General features: G+C 41.7%; 1 protein-coding gene across 1 annotated transcript in view; it reads right to left on the minus strand.

Annotated features, from left to right (window-relative positions):
* Positions 1–21,243, minus strand: part of treh (trehalase (brush-border membrane glycoprotein)) — a gene marked incomplete at both ends in the record, with an annotated part of 109,198 nt that extends 87,955 nt beyond the window's left edge. Inside the window, 12 exons of the mRNA XM_079513823.1 lie at positions 9,525–9,636; positions 11,175–11,392; positions 13,424–13,624; positions 14,894–14,943; positions 16,234–16,356; positions 17,064–17,180; positions 17,878–17,970; positions 18,167–18,267; positions 19,442–19,529; positions 19,697–19,844; positions 19,930–20,030; positions 21,170–21,243. Coding sequence (XP_079369949.1) covers positions 9,525–9,636; positions 11,175–11,392; positions 13,424–13,624; positions 14,894–14,943; positions 16,234–16,356; positions 17,064–17,180; positions 17,878–17,970; positions 18,167–18,267; positions 19,442–19,529; positions 19,697–19,844; positions 19,930–20,030; positions 21,170–21,243 — 1,426 coding nt within the window. The remainder of the gene's footprint in view (positions 1–9,524; positions 9,637–11,174; positions 11,393–13,423; positions 13,625–14,893; positions 14,944–16,233; positions 16,357–17,063; positions 17,181–17,877; positions 17,971–18,166; positions 18,268–19,441; positions 19,530–19,696; positions 19,845–19,929; positions 20,031–21,169) is intronic.
* Between the last annotated feature and the right edge of the window lie 632 nt (positions 21,244–21,875).

Raw genomic sequence — 21,875 nt, forward strand, 5'->3', positions numbered from 1 at the left:
ATCACCTTTCTAGCGAAAAATTATGAAAACAGTTTTGACCTTTCTAGCGATGAAAGGTCAAAGGTCAAAAGGTGAAAGGTCAAAAGGTCAAAAGGTGAAAGGTCAAAAGGTCAAAGGTCAAAAGGTGAAAAAAGCGCATCGTGGCGTTTTGACCTTTCTAGCGATGAAAAAAGCGCATCGTGGCGTATTGACCTTTCTAGCGATGAAAAAAGCGCATCGTGGGGTTTTGACCTTTCTAGCGATGAAAAAAGCGCATCGTGGCGTTTTGACCTTTCTAGCGATGAAAAAAGCGCATCGTGGCGTTTTGACCTTTCTAGCGAAAAATTATGAAAAAAGCGCATCGTGGCGTTTTTACCTTTCTAGCGAAAAATGATGAAAAAAGCGCATCGTGGCGTTTTGACCTTTCTAGCGAAAAATGATGAAAAAAGCGCATCGTGGCGTTTTGACCTTTCTAGCGAAAAATGATGAAAAAAGCGCATCGTGGCGTTTTGACCTTTCTAGCGAAAAATTATGAAAAAAGCGCATCGTGGCGTTTTGACCTTTCTAGCGAAAAATGATGAAAACAGTTTTGACCTTTCTAGCGATGAAAGGTCAAAGGTCAAAAGGTGAAAGGTCAAAAGGTCAAAGGTCAAAAGGTCAAAGGTCAAAAGGTGAAAAAAGCGCATCGTGGCCTATTGACCTTTCTAGCGATGAAAAAAGCGCATCGTGGCGTTTTGACCTTTCTAGCGAAAAATGATGAAAAAAGCGCATCGTGGCGTTTTGACCTTTCTAGCGAAAAATGATGAAAAAAGCGTATCGTGGCGTTTTGACCTTTCTAGCGAAAAATGATGAAAAAAGCGCATCGTGGCGTTTTGACCTTTCTAGCGAAAAATGATGAAAAAAGCGCATCGTGGCGTTTTGACCTTTCTAGCGAAAAATGATGAAAAAAGCGCATCGTGGCGTTTTGACCTTTCTAGCGAAAAATGATGAAAAAAGCGCATCGTGGCGTTTTGACCTTTCTAGCGAAAAATGATGAAAAAAAGCGCATCGTGGCGTTTTGACCTTTCTAGCGATGAAAAAAGCGCATCGTGGCGTATTGACCTTTCTAGCGATGAAAAAAGCGCATCGTGGGGTTTTGACCTTTCTAGCGATGAAAAAAGCGCATCGTGGCGTTTTGACCTTTCTAGCGAAAAATGATGAAAAAAGCGCATCGTGGCGTTTTGACCTTTCTAGCGAAAAATGATGAAAAAAGCGCATCGTGGCGTTTTGACCTTTCTAGCGAAAAATGATGAAAAAAGCGCATCGTGGCGTTTTGACCTTTCTAGCGAAAAATGATGAAAAAAGCGCATCGTGGCGTTTTGACCTTTCTAGCGAAAAATGATGAAAAAAGCGCATCGTGGCGTTTTGACCTTTCTAGCGAAAAATGATGAAAAAAGCGCATCGTGGCGTTTTGACCTTTCTAGCGAAAAATGATGAAAAAAGCGCATCGTGGCGTTTTGACCTTTCTAGCGAAAAATGATGAAAAAAGCGCATCGTGGCGTTTTGACCTTTCTAGCGAAAAATGATGAAAAAAGCGCATCGTGGCGTTTTGACCTTTCTAGCGAAAAATGATGAAAAAAGCGCATTGTGGCGTTTTGACCTTTCTAGCGAAAAATGATGAAAAAAGCGCATCGTGGCGTTTTGACCTTTCTAGCGAAAAATTTTGAAAAATGCGCATCGTGGCGTTTTGACCTTTCTAGCGAAAAATGATGAAAAAAGCGCATCGTGGCGTTTTGACCTTTCTAGCGATGAAAAAAGCGCATCGTGGCGTATTGACCTTTCTAGCGATGAAAAAAGCGCATCGTGGGGTTTTGACCTTTCTAGCGATGAAAAAAGCGCATCGTGGCGTTTTGACCTTTCTAGCGATGAAAAAAGCGCATCGTGGCGTTTTGACCTTTCTAGCGATGAAAAAAGCGCATCGTGGCGTTTTGACCTTTCTAGCGAAAAATTATGAAAAAAGCGCATCGTGGCGTTTTGACCTTTCTAGCGAAAAATGATGAAAAAAGCGCATCGTGGCGTTTTGACCTTTCTAGCGAAAAATGATGAAAAAAGCGCATCGTGGCGTTTTGACCTTTCTAGCGAAAAATTATGAAAACAGTTTTGACCTTTCTAGCGATGAAAGGTCAAAGGTCAAAAGGTGAAAGGTCAAAAGGTCAAAGGTCAAAAGGTGAAAGGTCAAAAGGTCAAAAGGTCAAAAGGTGAAAAAAGCGCATCGTGGCGTTTTGACCTTTCTAGCGATGAAAAAAGCGCATCGTGGCGTTTTGACCTTTCTAGCGAAAAATGATGAAAAAAGCGCATCGTGGTGTTTTGACCTTTCTAGCGAAAAATGATGAAAAAAGCGTATCGTGGCGTTTTGACCTTTCTAGCGAAAAATGATGAAAAAAGCGCATCGTGGCGTTTTGACCTTTCTAGCGAAAAATGATGAAAAAAGCGCATCGTGGCGTTTTGACCTTTCTAGCGAAAAATGATGAAAAAAGCGCATCGTGGCGTTTTGACCTTTCTAGCGAAAAATGATGAAAAAAGCGCATCGTGGCGTTTTGACCTTTCTAGCGAAAAATGATGAAAAAAGCGCATCGTGGCGTTTTGACCTTTCTAGCGATGAAAAAAGCGCATCGTGGCGTATTGACCTTTCTAGCGATGAAAAAAGCGCATCGTGGGGTTTTGACCTTTCTAGCGATGAAAAAAGCGCATCGTGGCGTTTTGACCTTTCTAGCGATGAAAAAAGCGCATCGTGGCGTTTTGACCTTTCTAGCGAAAAATGATGAAAAAAGCGCATCGTGGCGTTTTGACCTTTCTAGCGAAAAATTATGAAAAAAGCGCATCGTGGCGTTTTGACCTTTCTAGCGAAAAATGATGAAAAAAGCGCATCGTGGCGTTTTGACCTTTCTAGCGAAAAATGATGAAAAAAGCGCATCGTGGCGTTTTGACCTTTCTAGCGAAAAATGATGAAAAAAGCGCATCGTGGCGTTTTGACCTTTCTAGCGAAAAATGTTGAAAAATGCGCATCGTGGCGTTTTGACCTTTCTAGCGAAAAATGATGAAAAAAGCGCATCGTGGCGTTTTGACCTTTCTAGCGATGAAAAAAGCGCATCGTGGCGTATTGACCTTTCTAGCGATGAAAAAAGCGCATCGTGGGGTTTTGACCTTTCTAGCGATGAAAAAAGCGCATCGTGGCGTTTTGACCTTTCTAGCGATGAAAAAAGCGCATCGTGGCGTTTTGACCTTTCTAGCGATGAAAAAAGCGCATCGTGGCGTTTTGACCTTTCTAGCGAAAAATTATGAAAAAAGCGCATCGTGGCGTTTTGACCTTTCTAGCGAAAAATGATGAAAAAAGCGCATCGTGGCGTTTTGACCTTTCTAGCGAAAAATGATGAAAAAAGCGCATCGTGGCGTTATCACCTTTCTAGCGAAAAATTATGAAAACAGTTTTGACCTTTCTAGCGATGAAAGGTCAAAGGTCAAAAGGTGAAAGGTCAAAAGGTCAAAAGGTGAAAGGTCAAAAGGTCAAAGGTCAAAAGGTGAAAAAAGCGCATCGTGGCGTTTTGACCTTTCTAGCGATGAAAAAAGCGCATCGTGGCGTATTGACCTTTCTAGCGATGAAAAAAGCGCATCGTGGGGTTTTGACCTTTCTAGCGATGAAAAAAGCGCATCGTGGCGTTTTGACCTTTCTAGCGATGAAAAAAGCGCATCGTGGCGTTTTGACCTTTCTAGCGAAAAATTATGAAAAAAGCGCATCGTGGCGTTTTTACCTTTCTAGCGAAAAATGATGAAAAAAGCGCATCGTGGCGTTTTGACCTTTCTAGCGAAAAATGATGAAAAAAGCGCATCGTGGCGTTTTGACCTTTCTAGCGAAAAATGATGAAAAAAGCGCATCGTGGCGTTTTGACCTTTCTAGCGAAAAATTATGAAAAAAGCGCATCGTGGCGTTTTGACCTTTCTAGCGAAAAATGATGAAAACAGTTTTGACCTTTCTAGCGATGAAAGGTCAAAGGTCAAAAGGTGAAAGGTCAAAAGGTCAAAGGTCAAAAGGTCAAAGGTCAAAAGGTGAAAAAAGCGCATCGTGGCCTATTGACCTTTCTAGCGATGAAAAAAGCGCATCGTGGCGTTTTGACCTTTCTAGCGAAAAATGATGAAAAAAGCGCATCGTGGCGTTTTGACCTTTCTAGCGAAAAATGATGAAAAAAGCGTATCGTGGCGTTTTGACCTTTCTAGCGAAAAATGATGAAAAAAGCGCATCGTGGCGTTTTGACCTTTCTAGCGAAAAATGATGAAAAAAGCGCATCGTGGCGTTTTGACCTTTCTAGCGAAAAATGATGAAAAAAGCGCATCGTGGCGTTTTGACCTTTCTAGCGAAAAATGATGAAAAAAGCGCATCGTGGCGTTTTGACCTTTCTAGCGAAAAATGATGAAAAAAAGCGCATCGTGGCGTTTTGACCTTTCTAGCGATGAAAAAAGCGCATCGTGGCGTATTGACCTTTCTAGCGATGAAAAAAGCGCATCGTGGGGTTTTGACCTTTCTAGCGATGAAAAAAGCGCATCGTGGCGTTTTGACCTTTCTAGCGAAAAATGATGAAAAAAGCGCATCGTGGCGTTTTGACCTTTCTAGCGAAAAATGATGAAAAAAGCGCATCGTGGCGTTTTGACCTTTCTAGCGAAAAATGATGAAAAAAGCGCATCGTGGCGTTTTGACCTTTCTAGCGAAAAATGATGAAAAAAGCGCATCGTGGCGTTTTGACCTTTCTAGCGAAAAATGATGAAAAAAGCGCATCGTGGCGTTTTGACCTTTCTAGCGAAAAATGATGAAAAAAGCGCATCGTGGCGTTTTGACCTTTCTAGCGAAAAATGATGAAAAAAGCGCATCGTGGCGTTTTGACCTTTCTAGCGAAAAATGATGAAAAAAGCGCATCGTGGCGTTTTGACCTTTCTAGCGAAAAATGATGAAAAAAGCGCATCGTGGCGTTTTGACCTTTCTAGCGAAAAATGATGAAAAAAGCGCATTGTGGCGTTTTGACCTTTCTAGCGAAAAATGATGAAAAAAGCGCATCGTGGCGTTTTGACCTTTCTAGCGAAAAATTTTGAAAAATGCGCATCGTGGCGTTTTGACCTTTCTAGCGAAAAATGATGAAAAAAGCGCATCGTGGCGTTTTGACCTTTCTAGCGATGAAAAAAGCGCATCGTGGCGTATTGACCTTTCTAGCGATGAAAAAAGCGCATCGTGGGGTTTTGACCTTTCTAGCGATGAAAAAAGCGCATCGTGGCGTTTTGACCTTTCTAGCGATGAAAAAAGCGCATCGTGGCGTTTTGACCTTTCTAGCGATGAAAAAAGCGCATCGTGGCGTTTTGACCTTTCTAGCGAAAAATTATGAAAAAAGCGCATCGTGGCGTTTTGACCTTTCTAGCGAAAAATGATGAAAAAAGCGCATCGTGGCGTTTTGACCTTTCTAGCGAAAAATGATGAAAAAAGCGCATCGTGGCGTTTTGACCTTTCTAGCGAAAAATTATGAAAACAGTTTTGACCTTTCTAGCGATGAAAGGTCAAAGGTCAAAAGGTGAAAGGTCAAAAGGTCAAAGGTCAAAAGGTGAAAGGTCAAAAGGTCAAAAGGTCAAAAGGTGAAAAAAGCGCATCGTGGCGTTTTGACCTTTCTAGCGATGAAAAAAGCGCATCGTGGCGTTTTGACCTTTCTAGCGAAAAATGATGAAAAAAGCGCATCGTGGTGTTTTGACCTTTCTAGCGAAAAATGATGAAAAAAGCGTATCGTGGCGTTTTGACCTTTCTAGCGAAAAATGATGAAAAAAGCGCATCGTGGCGTTTTGACCTTTCTAGCGAAAAATGATGAAAAAAGCGCATCGTGGCGTTTTGACCTTTCTAGCGAAAAATGATGAAAAAAGCGCATCGTGGCGTTTTGACCTTTCTAGCGAAAAATGATGAAAAAAGCGCATCGTGGCGTTTTGACCTTTCTAGCGAAAAATGATGAAAAAAGCGCATCGTGGCGTTTTGACCTTTCTAGCGATGAAAAAAGCGCATCGTGGCGTATTGACCTTTCTAGCGATGAAAAAAGCGCATCGTGGGGTTTTGACCTTTCTAGCGATGAAAAAAGCGCATCGTGGCGTTTTGACCTTTCTAGCGATGAAAAAAGCGCATCGTGGCGTTTTGACCTTTCTAGCGAAAAATGATGAAAAAAGCGCATCGTGGCGTTTTGACCTTTCTAGCGAAAAATTATGAAAAAAGCGCATCGTGGCGTTTTGACCTTTCTAGCGAAAAATGATGAAAAAAGCGCATCGTGGCGTTTTGACCTTTCTAGCGAAAAATGATGAAAAAAGCGCATCGTGGCGTTTTGACCTTTCTAGCGAAAAATGATGAAAAAAGCGCATCGTGGCGTTTTGACCTTTCTAGCGAAAAATGATGAAAACAGTTTTGACCTTTCTAGCGATGAAAGGTCAAAGGTCAAAAGGTGAAAGGTCAAAAGGTCAAAGGTCAAAAGGTCAAAGGTCAGAAGGTCAAAGGTCAAAAGGTGAAAAAAGCGCATCGTGGCGTTTTGACCTTTCTAGCGATGAAAAAAGCGCATCGTGGCGTTTTGACCTTTCTAGCGAAAAATGATGAAAAAAGCGCATCGTGGCATTTTGACCTTTCTAGCGAAAAATGATGAAAAAAGCGCATCGTGGCGTTTTGACCTTTCTAGCGAAAAATTATGAAAAAAGCGCATCGTGGCGTTTTGACCTTTCTAGCGAAAAATGATGAAAAAAGCGCATCGTGGCGTTTTGACCTTTCTAGCGAAAAATGATGAAAAAAGCGCATCGTGGCGTTTTGACCTTTCTAGCGATGAAAAAAGCGCATCGTGGCGTATTGACCTTTCTAGCGATGAAAAAAGCGCATCGTGGGGTTTTGACCTTTCTAGCGATGAAAAAAGCGCATCGTGGCGTTTTGACCTTTCTAGCGATGAAAAAAGCGCATCGTGGCGTTTTGACCTTTCTAGCGAAAAATGATGAAAAAAGCGCATCGTGGCGTTTTGACCTTTCTAGCGAAAAATGATGAAAAAAGCGCATCGTGGCGTTTTGACCTTTCTAGCGAAAAATTATGAAAAAAGCGCATCGTGGCGTTTTGACCTTTCTAGCGAAAAATGATGAAAAAAGCGCATCGTGGCGTTTTGACCTTTCTAGCGAAAAATTATAAACAGTTTTGACCTTTCTAGCGATGAAAGGTCAAAGGTCAAAAGGTGAAAGGTCAAAAGGTCAAAGGTCAAAAGGTGAAAGGTCAAAAGGTCAAAGGTCAAAAGGTGAAAAAAGCGCATCGTGGCGTTTTGACCTTTCTAGCGATGAAAAAAGCGCATCGTGGCGTTTTGACCTTTCTAGCGAAAAATGATGAAAAAAGCGCATCGTGGCGTTTTGACCTTTCTAGCGAAAAATGATGAAAAAAGCGCATCGTGGCGTTTTGACCTTTCTAGCGAAAAATGATGAAAACAGTTTTGACCTTTCTAGCGATGAAAGGTCAAAGGTCAAAAGGTGAAAGGTCAAAAGGTCAAAGGTCAAAAGGTGAAAGGTCAAAAGGTCAAAGGTCAAGGTGAAAAAAGCGCATCGTGGCGTTTTGACCTTTCTAGCGTTAAAAAAAGCGCATCGTGGCGTTTTGACCTTTCTAGCGAAAAATGATGAAAAAAGCGCATCGTGGCGTTTTGACCTTTCTAGCGAAAAATGATGAAAAAAGCGCATCGTGGCGTTTTGACCTTTCTAGCGAAAAATGATGAAAACAGTTTTGACCTTTCTAGCGATGAAAGGTCAAAGGTCAAAAGGTGAAAGGTCAAAAGGTGAAAGGTCAAAATGTCAAAGGTCAAAAGGTCAAAGGTCAAAAGGTGAAAAAAGCGCATCGTGGCGTTTTGACCTTTCTAGCGATGAAAAAAGCGCATCGTGGCGTTTTGACCTTTCTAGCGAAAAATGATGAAAAAAGCGCATCGTGGCGTTTTGACCTTTCGGATCATTGATCAGCTCTGCAAGCAGATAAAAACACCAGTGTTTGTTTTACCTTGGATCAACATGTGCTGCAGTGGTGGCCAGGCGTTGGGGTTTTACCTTGGATCAACATGTGCTGCAGTGGTGGCCAGGCGTTGTTTTACCTTGGATCAACATGTGCTGCAGTGGTGGCCAGGCGTTGGGGTTTTACCTTGGATCAACATGTGCTGCAGTGGAGGCCAGGCGTTGGGGTTTTACCTTGGATCAACATGTGCTGCAGTGGTGGCCAGGCGTTGGGGTTTTACCTTGGATCAACATGTGCTGCAGTGGTGGGCAGGCGTTGTTTTACCTTGGATCAACATGTGCTGCAGTGGTGGCCAGGCGTTGGGGGTTTACCTTGGATCAACATGTGCTGCAGTGGAGGCCAGGCGTTGGGGTTTTACCTTGGATCAACATGTGCTGCAGTGGTGGCCAGGCGTTGTTTTACCTTGGATCAACATGTGCTGCAGTGGAGGCCAGGCGTTGTTGTTTTACCTTGGATCAACATGTGCTGCAGTGGTGGCCAGGCGTTGGGGGTTTACCTTGGATCAACATGTGCTGCAGTGGTGGCCAGGCGTTGGGGGTTTACCTTGGATCAACATGTGCTGCAGTGGAGGCCAGGCGTTGGGGTTTTACCTTGGATCAACATGTGCTGCAGTGGAGGCCAGGCGTTGGGGGTTTACCTTGGATCAACATGTGCTGCAGTGGAGGCCAGGCGTTGGGGGTTTACCTTGGATCAACATGTGCTGCAGTGGTGGCCAGGCGTTGGGGTTTTACCTTGGATCAACATGTGCTGCAGTGGTGGCCAGGCGTTGGGGTTTTACCTTGGATCAATATGTGCTGCAGTGGTGGCCAGGCGTTGGGGTTTTACCTTGGATCAACATGTGCTGCAGTGGTGGCCAGGCATTGGGGTTTTACCTTGGATCAGCATGTGCTGCAGTGGTGGCCAGGCGTTGGGGTTTTACCTTGGATCAACATGTGCTGCAGTGGTGGCCAGGCGTTGTTTTACCTTGGATCAACATGTGCTGCAGTGGTGGCCAGGCGTTGGGGTTTTACCTTGGATCAACATGTGCTGCAGTGGTGGCCAGGCGTTGGGGTTTTACCTTGGATCAGCATGTGCTGCAGTGGTGGCCAGGCGTTGGGGTTTTACCTTGGATCAGCATGTGCTGCAGTGGTGGCCAGGCGTTGGGGTTTTACCTTGGATCAGCATGTGCTGCAGTGGAGGCCAGGCGTTGGGGTTTTACCTTGGATCAACATGTGCTGCAGTGGAGGCCAGGCGTTGGGGTTTTACCTTGGATCAGAATGAGCTGCAGTGGAGGCCAGGCGTTGGGGTTTTACCTTGGATCAGAATGAGCTGCAGTGGTGGCCAGGCGTTGGGGTTTTACCTTGGATCAGAATGAGCTGCAGTGGAGGCCAGGCGTTGGGGTTTTACCTTGGATCAACATGTGCTGCAGTGGTGGCCAGGCGTTGGGGTTTTACCTTGGATCAACATGTGCTGCAGTGGTGGCCAGGCGTTGGGGTTTTACCTTGGATCAGCATGTGCTGCAGTGGTGGCCAGGCGTTGGGGTAGTCCCACTGCTGAGAGCTCTCTGTCAGGGAGGTAGGCACGCCGTTGGGGAACACAAGAGCACCGCTGTCCTGTGTGCAGTGGTGGAAACAAGTAACTAAGTACATTTACTTACTTATTTAGAGGGAGTGCCAATATTTTTCCAGTTTTTCATGTGTCTATGAGGTGACAGTACTTCATTAGACACCCTGGAGTCGTTTTTATGTGCAATGGTGTATTAACTTTGTATTTAGGGTTTCTTCCTGGAGGCTGAACCCTTGACAGTCAAACGGGCCAATTAAATAAACAGTAATATAGTGACATCACACTATCAGCCCCTCCCCTAACCCCTCCCCCTTTATCATACAACTACAGCTGTGGGTGTGGCTTCAGTGCAGGTGGATCACCACCCATCACCACCCACCAGGCAAACCAGGCATACTTAATGAACTGGTGGGCGTGCCCATATAAAAACAACATTTTAACAAATACTGTACACTTTTTTGAAAAAAAAGTATACCTCCTTATATAACAATAAGACCTGATGAACATGTTTTAGGGTGGAAAAAAATCACGGCACTCCATCTTTAAATATTGTACTTAAGTACTTTTTTAATTATTTTTACTCTAGAGTATTTCCAATTTCCAATACTTCTACTTCTACTCCACCACATCTCGGATACAAATATTGTACTTTTACTCCACTACATTTATTTGGAAACTTTAGTTACTAGTTACTAGAGATGTCCCGATACTGTATTGGTATCAGAAAAGTATCGGATCGGCCCTTATTTGGTCATATCGGTATCGGCAAATATGCCAGTCTAACCACATATCCAACACAGGGGTAAGGGGTTGACACTATGGCAGGTAAATAAAATGTTAGGGCATGTGGAGTTTGCTTTTGAGTTGCCCAAACTGCAAGTGCACATTTGAGTGAGGAGTATAGATGCCAATACTTTTGTACTTTTACTCAAGTATTTGTTTTCCGGATGATTACTTACTTGTAACGGAGTGTTTCTTCATTGAAGTAGTGATACTTTTATTTAAGTACAAAATGTGAGTAGTTTTTCCACCACTGCCTGCGCACGTGAGTGTGTGTAGACTGTAGACCCCACACAGGACAAGTAAACACAGAGAACATTTCCATGGGGAAAGGGCTCCATCTGCTGGCGCAATGGAGAACTGCTATAACACCTGTGATGTGTGTGTGTGCACTGATTCAACACTAATCACTTATTTTCTTAATCAATTGTAATATAATTTACAACTTCATAACTCCCCCCCCCATCATTTCTTACCATTACATTACTAGCAAAAACAACAGTTATACAAGATAACAACCGTATCATGAATTAAATAAATGTGTAAAATGAATTGAACTGGGTCAAAATGTAAAACATAAACTCCCTGAATAACCATGTAGCTACCATTGTAGCATTCTAAGTGTTTGGTGCTGACTAGAGATGTCCCGATGTCTCTGTCTCTGAGAAAATTCTAATAAACAGTTCCCATAACCCGAGGAGAAAATTCTAATAAACAGTTCCCATAACCCGAGGAGAAAATGCTAATAAACAGCGTAAATATCCTGGAAATATAAAGATCAACAATGATGTCTGGAGAGACTGACCTTCAGGTACAGGACTGCCCTTTCCGCCATGGCAGGGTGGGAGTAACACTCTGCCCAAATGGGCGCCAGGTTGGAGGGATAAAACGCAGAGTGCCTGGAGTGAGTCCTCAGGCTGTAGTCGAACCAGACGCCCCTCTCAGCGTCCCACAGCACGGCCTCCATGGCTTCCAGTCTGCGGACCGCAGCACGGTCGTAGTACTCAGCCCGGTCCCCGTCACCTTGACACAGAGGCAGTGGTGGAAAACAGTACTCACATGTTTTACTGAAGTAAAAGTACTAATATACTGCAATGTAACTCTGTTACAAGTAAAAGTCCGGAATTCAAAATGTACTTGAGTAAAAGTACAGAAGTGTTGGCATTAAAATGTACTTAAAGCACCAAAAGCAGAAAGCACTCATTATGCAGAATGTCCAATTTCATGTTTACAAATGTATCAAATATTGCGATATATATGCGAATAGCAGATCTACAAGCTCACAATGCGTCGCACCATGACACATTGTGAGCTTGTAGATCAGCTATTTTCAAATGGCCGAAATGTGTACAGCGCTGAAGTGCTTAATGTATGTTTTGTAATAATAATGAAAATCTACAAAGTAATTAGTAACTATTGTAGTGGAGTAAAAGTACAATATTTGCCTCTGAGATGTAGTGGAGTAGAAGTAAAAGTACTGAAAATGTTACATACTCAAGCAAAGTAAATTCCTCAAAATTGTACTCAAGTACAGTACTTAAGTAAATGTACTTAGTTGCTTTCCACCCCTGGAGAACAGTGACGGTACATGAGAAGAGGGTTGGTGCTTCTAGCAGGCTCTGTGCATGACTTCCGTTTCCTGATGCGGTTTCCTGATAATTTTCTCCATTGCTTGTAGAATGCCCAGGATTCGAACCTGGGTTTCCCCAGAGCCATAGAGTAAGACGGAGTTACGACATCTCCGTTTCCTTCATGGGACCCAGAGCCATAGAGTAAGACATTGAGGGGGCAGCCCTCAATGTCTTACTCTATGGCTCTGGGTCTCCCGTGCCGTGCGGGAAGGGACACTAAAGCCAAACCATCTAATCCAGTAGCCTAAAGGAGAATCACTCTTGGCTCTATGGCTCTGGGGAGATCCAGGTTCTATATGTGCTACTTTTATTTTAATCCTGAAACATAACAGTTTTGGATTTCAGCCGACAGAGACGATATGCGTTTCTGGCTCAATTTTGCTGCTGAGCCAATCAAACAATGGGAAACTGATCCGGAACTGGAAACAGGCATGCCACCTTCACCCAAGATTACAGTCTGCACAGAACCTATTCCCGGAGACCATTCGCAGGCAGGGAAAACCGATGTAGTAGAAGCAGGATTATCAGGGGTCATCAATGTGTCAAATAGGCTACTTGGTCTTGTATGTGGCAAATGTTTGATTTTCTTTTTTTACACACCATTATAATGTTCTTATTTTGATCATAAGACACAATTACTGAATGTCTAGCCTCGGAAACCCAGACGTTTTTATTTCCAGGGAGAAAGAAAATTCTGGGACGAGTCCACTTCAATTCGGCATAGAGTAGCGCAAACGTCGATCACGCTCTGCTGATTTCTGATCGTCTGCACCTTTGTTAAACACACGCTCTAATTAATTAGTCTCATGTCGCGCAGCTGTGTCTAGATTCTCCCGGCAGGAGAAGGGCTACTGAATGTCAGTCTCCAGGTTTTCTTCAGAATATGTATGACACTTATTTACTATGGCACATTGTTGTTTTTTCCTATGATGATATTGAATTATGTTATTGTTCATGTCATGTCTATGAATTGATTGCATAGGGCCCAAATGGAAACAAGACCGCAAGGACTTTTTTGGTGCTGCTATCCCTTTAGGACCGAGTGTTTGACTGTACTGTGTTGCTGTTTATACATTCTGTCTAATAAAATATTCAATCAATCAATCAAAAACATTAGGAGTCCATTAGTACTAGACTAGTCGTTCTCAAATGTTTTATTTGCTAAAACCACCTTAACTATGAGAGTGTACAATTGTAACCTTAATGTCCATTTGGTTCCATTTGAACACTTTCAGAGTTAGAGACCTGTTATGGTCGTTCAGGGCCAGCTCTTTATGTGTTAATGTTATTGTCCACACATGTTGTATGTCTGTGGCAAAAAATATTTTTTTGACATAAATGTGCAGCACAAGCCGGCATGGTGAAGACCCCTGCTGATTAACGCCTGGGGATATAGAACTCATTTGAATTTCAATGTCTTTACCCAGGATCCTGTGGAAGGAGGCGAGCAGCCTCTCGTTGGTACACAGCAGAGCGTTGAGGTCGACGGGAAGGATATGACTGGTGCGCGTGTCCCCGAGGGCGCCGGCGTTGTCTCCTTGCCCGTCCACGAACCAGCGGGACGAGAAGTCCCAACCGGACTCTGCACCCGCCTTCAGGTCCGCCCACAGCTGCTCCTGAGCATCTGAGAACAGACCACGTGTTTTTTTTTTCGTCGTGACATGATTTCAAAACTATGGAGTATTGTTTGGATCATTTATTACTCAGAAATGTAAACAGCACAGAAGTGTAGTAAGACAGACTAAAAGGATAACAAAAACAAAATCCTGGGGGACTTTCCATTGTACGGTATTAATTAATTAAATAATTGTAAGCATTTGGTTAGCTATTCTGGTTTCACCCCTATAGGTTGTCTTTGCCCACTTCTTTATGTACTGTCTGTGGCACTTTGAGTTTCAAATGTAAAGTGCAATATTAATAAAACGTGTTGTTATTGTTGTTGTTGTGGGTGGGTGTAGTGAGTGGGTCTATAATGACTCAATACATTATTAGTATTGTCAAATCACAATGACTCAAGAAACATATGTCATATTCATAATCATTTCAATAATTTCCGCAATGGAACTAAGTCCCACGACTTTGTTGTGCTTGTATCCTTGACATTTCTCCAATAAACATGTGATTTTCTTTTATGACGTCCAATAAAAAGCAAACGTTTCGGTCCTAGGACCTTCGTCAGTGCTATAGTCCTAGGACCGAAACGTTTGCTTTTTAATTGCACTTTGAGCACGAGCACTTTATGAGCATGTTAAAATAAAGAAAAAATATTTAAGTCTCAGTTTAAGGAGTTTTACTTCTATTTTCTATACGGTGAGCGAGTCTTTTCCTGTCAAAGTTTCCCTTATGTTTTTCTCAGTGGTCCAAGAAAATCAATCATGTCACAAACCTTCATTTTTTTAATATTATATTATTATCTTAAAATAAGTGAATGAGTAAGTGTTTAACAGTGTAAATGTTAAACAGTCCTGTCTCTCCAGCCCCTTACTAGAATACAAGAATGCTTGCCCTAAAACACACTCGCCCCGGGTCAAATCCGGCAACCTCGGAAGAAATGGGGACAGGCGTGTTTTGGGGTGAGAGTTCTGGTTTACTCAAACAGACAATAACCAGGAGAGAGAACTCATGCTGGATACAGGATAAACAAATTATGTTGGAAGTGATGAAAAACAAAAAACATCTCTCTCTACTGATCAGATGGTGACCCAACTGAGAATGCATTTTCAGTTTATTAAATAACTAGAGGGAACGGGAGACACCTGCTACTACACAAACACTTTATGGCAAGAATTACGATCAGGATAGAGCTTTAACCTTTAAACTAAAAACTAAAAAAAAGTTGTTTGTTTTAACAAAAGCAATCACTTACAACATCTTTAATATCTTATGTTATTACCATTTGTGAGTCCTTCAGCTAACTCAACATCATCTGTGTAGGACTCTGGCCTGCAGGAATAGGGACATGTATGGTTCACTTACAGTAAACATCCTAATCATTCAGCTTTGGCAGGTTTATGTTCTTCATCATGGCATCTCTATAGAGGGTATGCGTGTGACATCATCGTACTTGGAAGTTATGCAGGAACGCCCACTGAGTGGCAAAAAACTACTTTCTGGCCTTGACAGCCCATTCATCCAAACAGAAAAGTCCTGTCTGATTGCATTAAACAATGTTAAACTCACCAACATTGCAGCTGTACGAAAAGCTTGAATTATCTTCTTTCTATCTGCAAAGTTTTTGTTTCATAAAAATCCACCATAGAAACGTTATGAGCTACTTTCTGTCAAGAAATGCCCTGCATTTGATTATTTTTCTAAGTGTCAGAGTTTGGAAGTGCTCGTTTTCTATAACACAACATTTTGTGGTACGCAGGACGGTTGAGCGCTTCCAAACTCCAACACTCCATGCTGCTCAATGTTTTGCCACTCAGTCTAGATGAGGGGGGCGTGTCCTGATGGGAAAATCATGCATGTGCATACTCTCTATTGGGTGAAGATGTCCGGAAAACTGTTACTTTTCAGGATTCAAATTCAAAAGGCTTGAGGATATACAACCTTTGATACTTTTGTGTGACGCTGTAGTATGAAACTATGATCAATTAGGAGATTAATTTACGAAAAAACACAAAATGTTAGAACATCGAGTTAATCAGATATTTCACAGTTTTTAAGTTACTAGATTCAGTATTTAGATATTAGATTTTCCTTTTGCTGCCCCGCCCCCTTCCTATACAAACCCATTATAACGTCAAACTCCATTTTAACCATGATAGATTCATCAAAAACACCCAACCTTTTTTCTGGTGACTAATATTGTCCTTCTAATACGTGAGGGGTCAGTTTTAATAATTGTTTAGGAAAATAACCTCCTCCAGGAGGAGGCCGGAGGAGACTTAAACGTCAAAAATAATTATTATAAATAAGTGAAAACAGAAAATGAAAAAAAAAAACACGGCCCCTCGTGTATTAGAAGGACAATATCAGTCAACAGAAAAAAGGACGGGTGTTTTCGATGAATCTATCATGGCTAAAATGGAGTTTGACGTTAAAATGGGTTTGTATAGGAAGGGGGCGGGGCAGCAAAAATGAATATCAATCTAAATACTGAATCAAGCAACTTAAAAACTGTCTGGGGTGTTCACATAAGCCTGAGTAGACGGTAAAATGACCAAAAGGTTGTTGTTGTTTTTTTAAAGTGAAATATCCCTTTCTGCCCAACAGCAACAATGTACACACCTGGGCAAGCCCACCTCCACATTGTAGCGGTTCAGTTGATGCTCCGTGCCGTTGACTTCCAGCGTGACAGATCGGTTTTGCATCCAGAAGTGGTACTCCCGCTCCAGAGCTGGCAACGCTGTACTGCATCATTAAAAACGATTAAAAAAAAGAGTTTAGATGTGGAAAAACAACAGGGGGCGTATGTATGTATGTACAGTTTCATCAGAAAGACTTCACGGCACATAATAATGCAGGCTTTTTCTAGGGAGTCTTTCAAATCACGTAGATGTGAGATCTGCATCAAAGGAAAAATGATGCAACACTGGGAGGCCAGAAATATGCAGAAAATAATGATGAATTACTCAGGTAAAAGTAGCAATACCACAATGTAGAAATACACACACTTTAAGTACAAAAGTATTGCCATCAAAAGTACCAAAACTAAAAGTACTCATGCAGAATGTCCAATTTCATGTTATATATTGAAAATATTCTTTAAAAAAAAGTTGATCTACAAGCCACAACGTATTGTGAGCTTGTAAATCATCTATTTTCGAATAGTATAACATAGGGCTAAATGGTTTTGTAGTAATAATAAATCATCACCAGTTTTCAAAAATTGCAGTGGAGTAAAAAGTACATTCTCCTCTGAAATGTATAGCATACTGTACTTAAGTACAGTACTTGAGTAAATGTACTTTCCACCTCTGGAGATATGCAGGCAAAAACAAAAGAAAAGAAAAAAGGCAAGTTGAACAGGTCTATTTCATCAATGCAATGAAGTGTGGAGGGGCTAGAGAATTACAGTGCATTTGTCTGGGAAGAAACATCAGACGATTAAATATCACCTGAGGAAGCCTTTCTCCTTGGTGGCTTGATAGTAGCTGTCCAACATGAGTGTGAGGAATGGTGGCTGACTGCGCCGCTCATAGTAAATCCGCCCCCCGTTCGGAATGAAGCCATATCTGTTGGAGAGGATGATACAATGTAAATCTGTTGTTCAAAACGGCTGAATCCCCTTCACCTACCGACTCTATTTCCAGGTTATTATTACAGGTTAACCCATTTTGACCTGAGATCAGATTCTAAAAATGTCTGTTTGAAAATGACTGAAAAAGCTATGTTTCTATGTCAGTCGTTCTTCGATTTTTCAAAAATAGCAGACCTACAAGCTCGTAGCGCGCCACTCGGTGGCACGCTATGAGCTTGTAGATCTGCTATTTTTCAATAGCTAAAGCATAACATAATGCTAACACCAAAAGGGGTTCCCGCCCAAAATCAATGCGACGCTTCTTTGTTTAACCCATTAAGACCCGATTTAAAAAAAAAATCTAAAATAGCAGATGTCCAAGCTCACAGCTCTGACATTTTGGGAGCTTGTAGATTTCCAGATTTTTTTGCAGCACACTTTTCAAGATGAAATATAGAATAGAGCTTCACAATTATTCAATTAAGCGAAAAAGTACTCGATAGGATGATCGCCAAAAAAACCAAACATATTTGAAGCCCGACAAATTATACGGAAATGATTTTTGCTAGATGACCTTGCCATCCATCCAGTGTGAGTCAGCTGAACAGGCCGCAGTGGGGGGGCAGAACTCAGCTGGAGGAGGATGTGGGGGTAACAGGGGTTGCTAGAGGTGTGTGTGGGGGGGGGCTCACCTGTTGACGAGGTAGAGGAAGTTGAGGATCATACCGCGGGCGGTGTCTGTCATCTCTGACAGGAGGAGGCCGTTGATGATCCAGTAAGAGTCCCTGTCAGGAGCAAAACAGAAATGTGTCACAGCATGCATCCACCCACCCGGCCGGGGAAAGGCTTCCCAGCGCAGGGGAGACACTCAGCGGGGTCTGCCTGCTTGCTGCTGTGATCTCTCAAGTGGCTCCTGCCCCTGTTGAGAGTCTAGTCTGGTTTATTTTGAGACACAGACAGACTGTAGCATCATTCACTCACCAGTAGTACAGCTCCCTGAAGCGCCCCCCTGGCACTATGAAGGGATGGGGGGTGTAGATCTGTGAGTAGAGCTCCGGGTGGTCCTTCACGTCGGCGCGGATCTGGGAGAGAGGAAACTCTGTTGTGAATTTTAATTTCCCATCAGGAGTACAATAGAAGTGATGAACACTATGTAACAAAGTTACAACATTTTCCCATAAACATCAGATTATATACAGTATACCCATCATCTTTGCTTTTAAATACAGCATGGTTAAGACATTATATATGGCATACAGTATATACTATAGGTCAGGATATGTCACAGGATTATTTAGCTTTAGATACTGTATTATCACAGGTATATGACAGGTAAAGACTACCATGGACCAGATAAATGGAATATACTACAGTGGACCGTGAAATTAGAGTGTTTTAGAGTTTAAAGACCATCTGAAATGTCTTTTTGTGAAGTTTATTGTGACATAATTCCATGTGAGAGGAGATCTGCACCGTTTTAAAAGCTACCCAAATAATGTATTGACAACAAGGGGCCTTCGTCAGGTATACTTGAGTATACCTCTCTCTGCAAAACTCTGCACTGCACACAGCAAGTTTATGTCACTACGTCTATTTCTTTATTCTATTTCTTTAGTCTATTATTTACCTCAAGTAAGGATATTGCAGGTGTCTACAGTAAGTGGATATGATGAAGTAGACTGAACCAAATACCGTTTCAAATAAGATGAGCAACTACAATAAATGCATTTAAAAATTAAGAGAAACCAATGAAATTGCCTTCTTGATTTATGCTGCAACCAATTTTATTGACCGATGTGTTTTTCTCCATTTTGTTTGGCATCTATTGCTATTCTCCATAATGACCACGCAAATGCATGCTCTAGAAGTGGGGAGGAGAAAACAATACTTTGATCTTTGACAATAAGTTCGACTCCGTTTGTTTACGCAGTACGCACACAGGTCTTGAAAAGGTTACCTCAATTGGTGCAGTTAATCGAAGCAATCGATTATACAATAAATTAAAAGAAAATTATTAAAATAATCAGTTTTTTTACGGACAACAAAGGTCAAAAATAGTGACACTGTTGTATGAAAAGTATAAAACAGGGCTTAAGTGATCAGACTACCATAATTGATTTAATTGACTATAATCATCATTTCACTGATAAAATAAAAATGTATCAATATAAAAATTGACAGAAAATATTTGATATCAATCTCAATGAGACTAACCGATGAATAAAGGTATAAATAATTAAAACAAAAACATATCACCTTTCTTCCAAGGGATTTCCATAACTGATGCAACTTTTCTGCCCAGCGGCGCAGTTCTGGGTCTGCTATTTTTAGCAGGAACTGTGGCCTGTGTGTCAAAACACAACAAAACAAGCTTCAGTGAAAGACACTTCATATCTACATGTACGGCAACATTTGGGGTTGGATCAAATCCACAGCTTCATTAATTTAATATTGATCAGTACTGGTACATTTCCCAGCCCTAGATCTGAATCTGCTTTAACTTGTTCTCACTTGTCATGCCAGTCTGGAGGGCTCCACGGCTCAAATTCAGTTCCCGGTTCTTCAAAATACGCAGCGAGGAACTCTTGCAGCTCGGCTGTCGGGAGCGTCGCGTTCGGCCATTCCTTTGACAGATTGTGAAAAGCTGACAAAACAAACTCTGTGAAAAGAGACGGGGGGGAGAATATAAACACCCACGGTGCTGGCAGGTAAACATAAAGTTACAAATAGATTCTTCTTCTCACCAGGGGCTGCCTTCAGCTTCATGTCCACAAAGTACTTGTCATCATCGAACAGTTTGGCCATTTGTACCTGCTGAAGGATGTCCCCCGAACAATAGATTTCACTTAAATGAAGAAAAGTAAGAAGAAGTTAAACAGTGGTGGAAGAAGTACTGAAATACTTAAGTAAAAGTATCAATACCACAATGTAGACTACTCTGTTACAAGTAAAAGTCTGGTGTTCCAAATTGTCTTAAAAAAAAAAAAAAAAAAAAAAGTACAAAATACAAATGTATTGGCATCAAAATATAAGCTACTTAAAAGTACCATAAGTAAAATAACTCATTATGAAGAATGGCCCTTTGTCATGATGTATTAAAAAAGTGGTGAAACTCTGTGTGGGGGTCCTCGGAACTTTCAGACCCACAGGAACGCATCCAGGGTGCCGGCCCGGTTCCAGCGACCAGAGCTAGGAGTCTAGGACAGACCCAGCCAGGGCCACACATAGCTCCGCAATGGAGTGGCTGAACCACTCAAAAAAGTTAAATACAAGCTAACAATGCAAAGCTTGTAGATCAGCTATTTTCAAGTAGCCAAAGGCGTATAGGGTTTAAGTTGTTTTGTAATAATATTCTAAATATACAAAAAAAGTTTTGAAATAATTGTGACAATACTCTAAATGTATTGTATAGTGGAGTAGAAGTTAAAGTACTGAAAATTGGAAATACTCCAGTAAAGAAAACACCACAAAATTCTACTTAAGTACAATAACATGCCGTAAGTAGGCCTACTTACTTCACATCACACTGACGACCGTTATATTATTTATAAACATAATTGCACATGTATAATTCAAATTATTCAAATTAGACGCTCTGGATTAAGAGCGTCTGCTAAATGCCTAAATTGTAAATTGTAAATTAAATGAAGGACAAAAAGACTAAGGACAGTGGTGGGTAGGCCTATTGATTACAGACGTAAACAGACGTGATTAGTCATCTCATTAGGTCAGGTGTTTATAATCATCTAAGGTTTATAGGTCTTTTTTTCAAAGAAAATCGAAAGCGTGCATATTTGTGTCACGTTTACTCGTTCAAATGTGTATCATGACAGTGACACCTGCTATACAGTTTTGTGTTATAGGCCTATGCGTCATTACTCATTATGGATGATGGTTATTTTTTTATTAAGAACTTTGGCCTGCAAAGTTTATTACATTATGGAAAATGATGAATGGGGGAATCATGCCATATAGGCTACATACCTGTCACATGGTGGTGGAAAAGAAGCCTGCACACAGTTAAGAGACACAAGCAGGTACAACACTGACTTGTCCATTTCTTGCTGTATTAAAAGATAAACGCCAGCGTGACCAAACTACAAAAATAAAGTGGACTCGCCTCGGTGCCTTTCCTTTCGTTATCTCCAGCCTCAGGGTCACAGTTCGCAAGACAATAAATTATCCGTCTGAGCTCAACAAATCGGCACCACCTAGTGGAACATTGACTTTACTTAAAACTAGTGTCCATGAAAATTAGTAGCCTGGTTTCCAGCCCATAGACACTGCCCTGCCCACTCCAAAATAGCCAAATACAAAAATCTACAAGCTCACGTGTCCCAACTCTCAAGTTCTCCAACACTTTGTGAGCTTGTAGATTAGCCATTTTTTTTTAAAGTAGGCAATTAAATAGAGCTTAATAAGATAAGATAAGACTAAGTAAGTACTAAGAGTATTACTAGAGTTCAAGCTGTGGTGGGCACTGGGCAGTATCTGCCTAGGGCAGCAGGTATGCAGTGTCCATCAGTGCAAATCAGGGGTCCCCAAATTATCTTTTTGGGGCCCCCAGGTGATTGGCTTAATGTGCAACATTGTTTTTTCACTCAACCGTAAACAAACATACAATATGAGTGTATAATACAGGGTATCTGCACATTTGTAAAGTTAAAGCGTAATGACTTTTAGGACCTTT

This window comes from Electrona antarctica (assembly GCF_951216825.1).
Source record: "Electrona antarctica genome assembly, chromosome: 11".
NCBI lineage: Eukaryota > Metazoa > Chordata > Actinopteri > Myctophiformes > Myctophidae > Electrona > Electrona antarctica.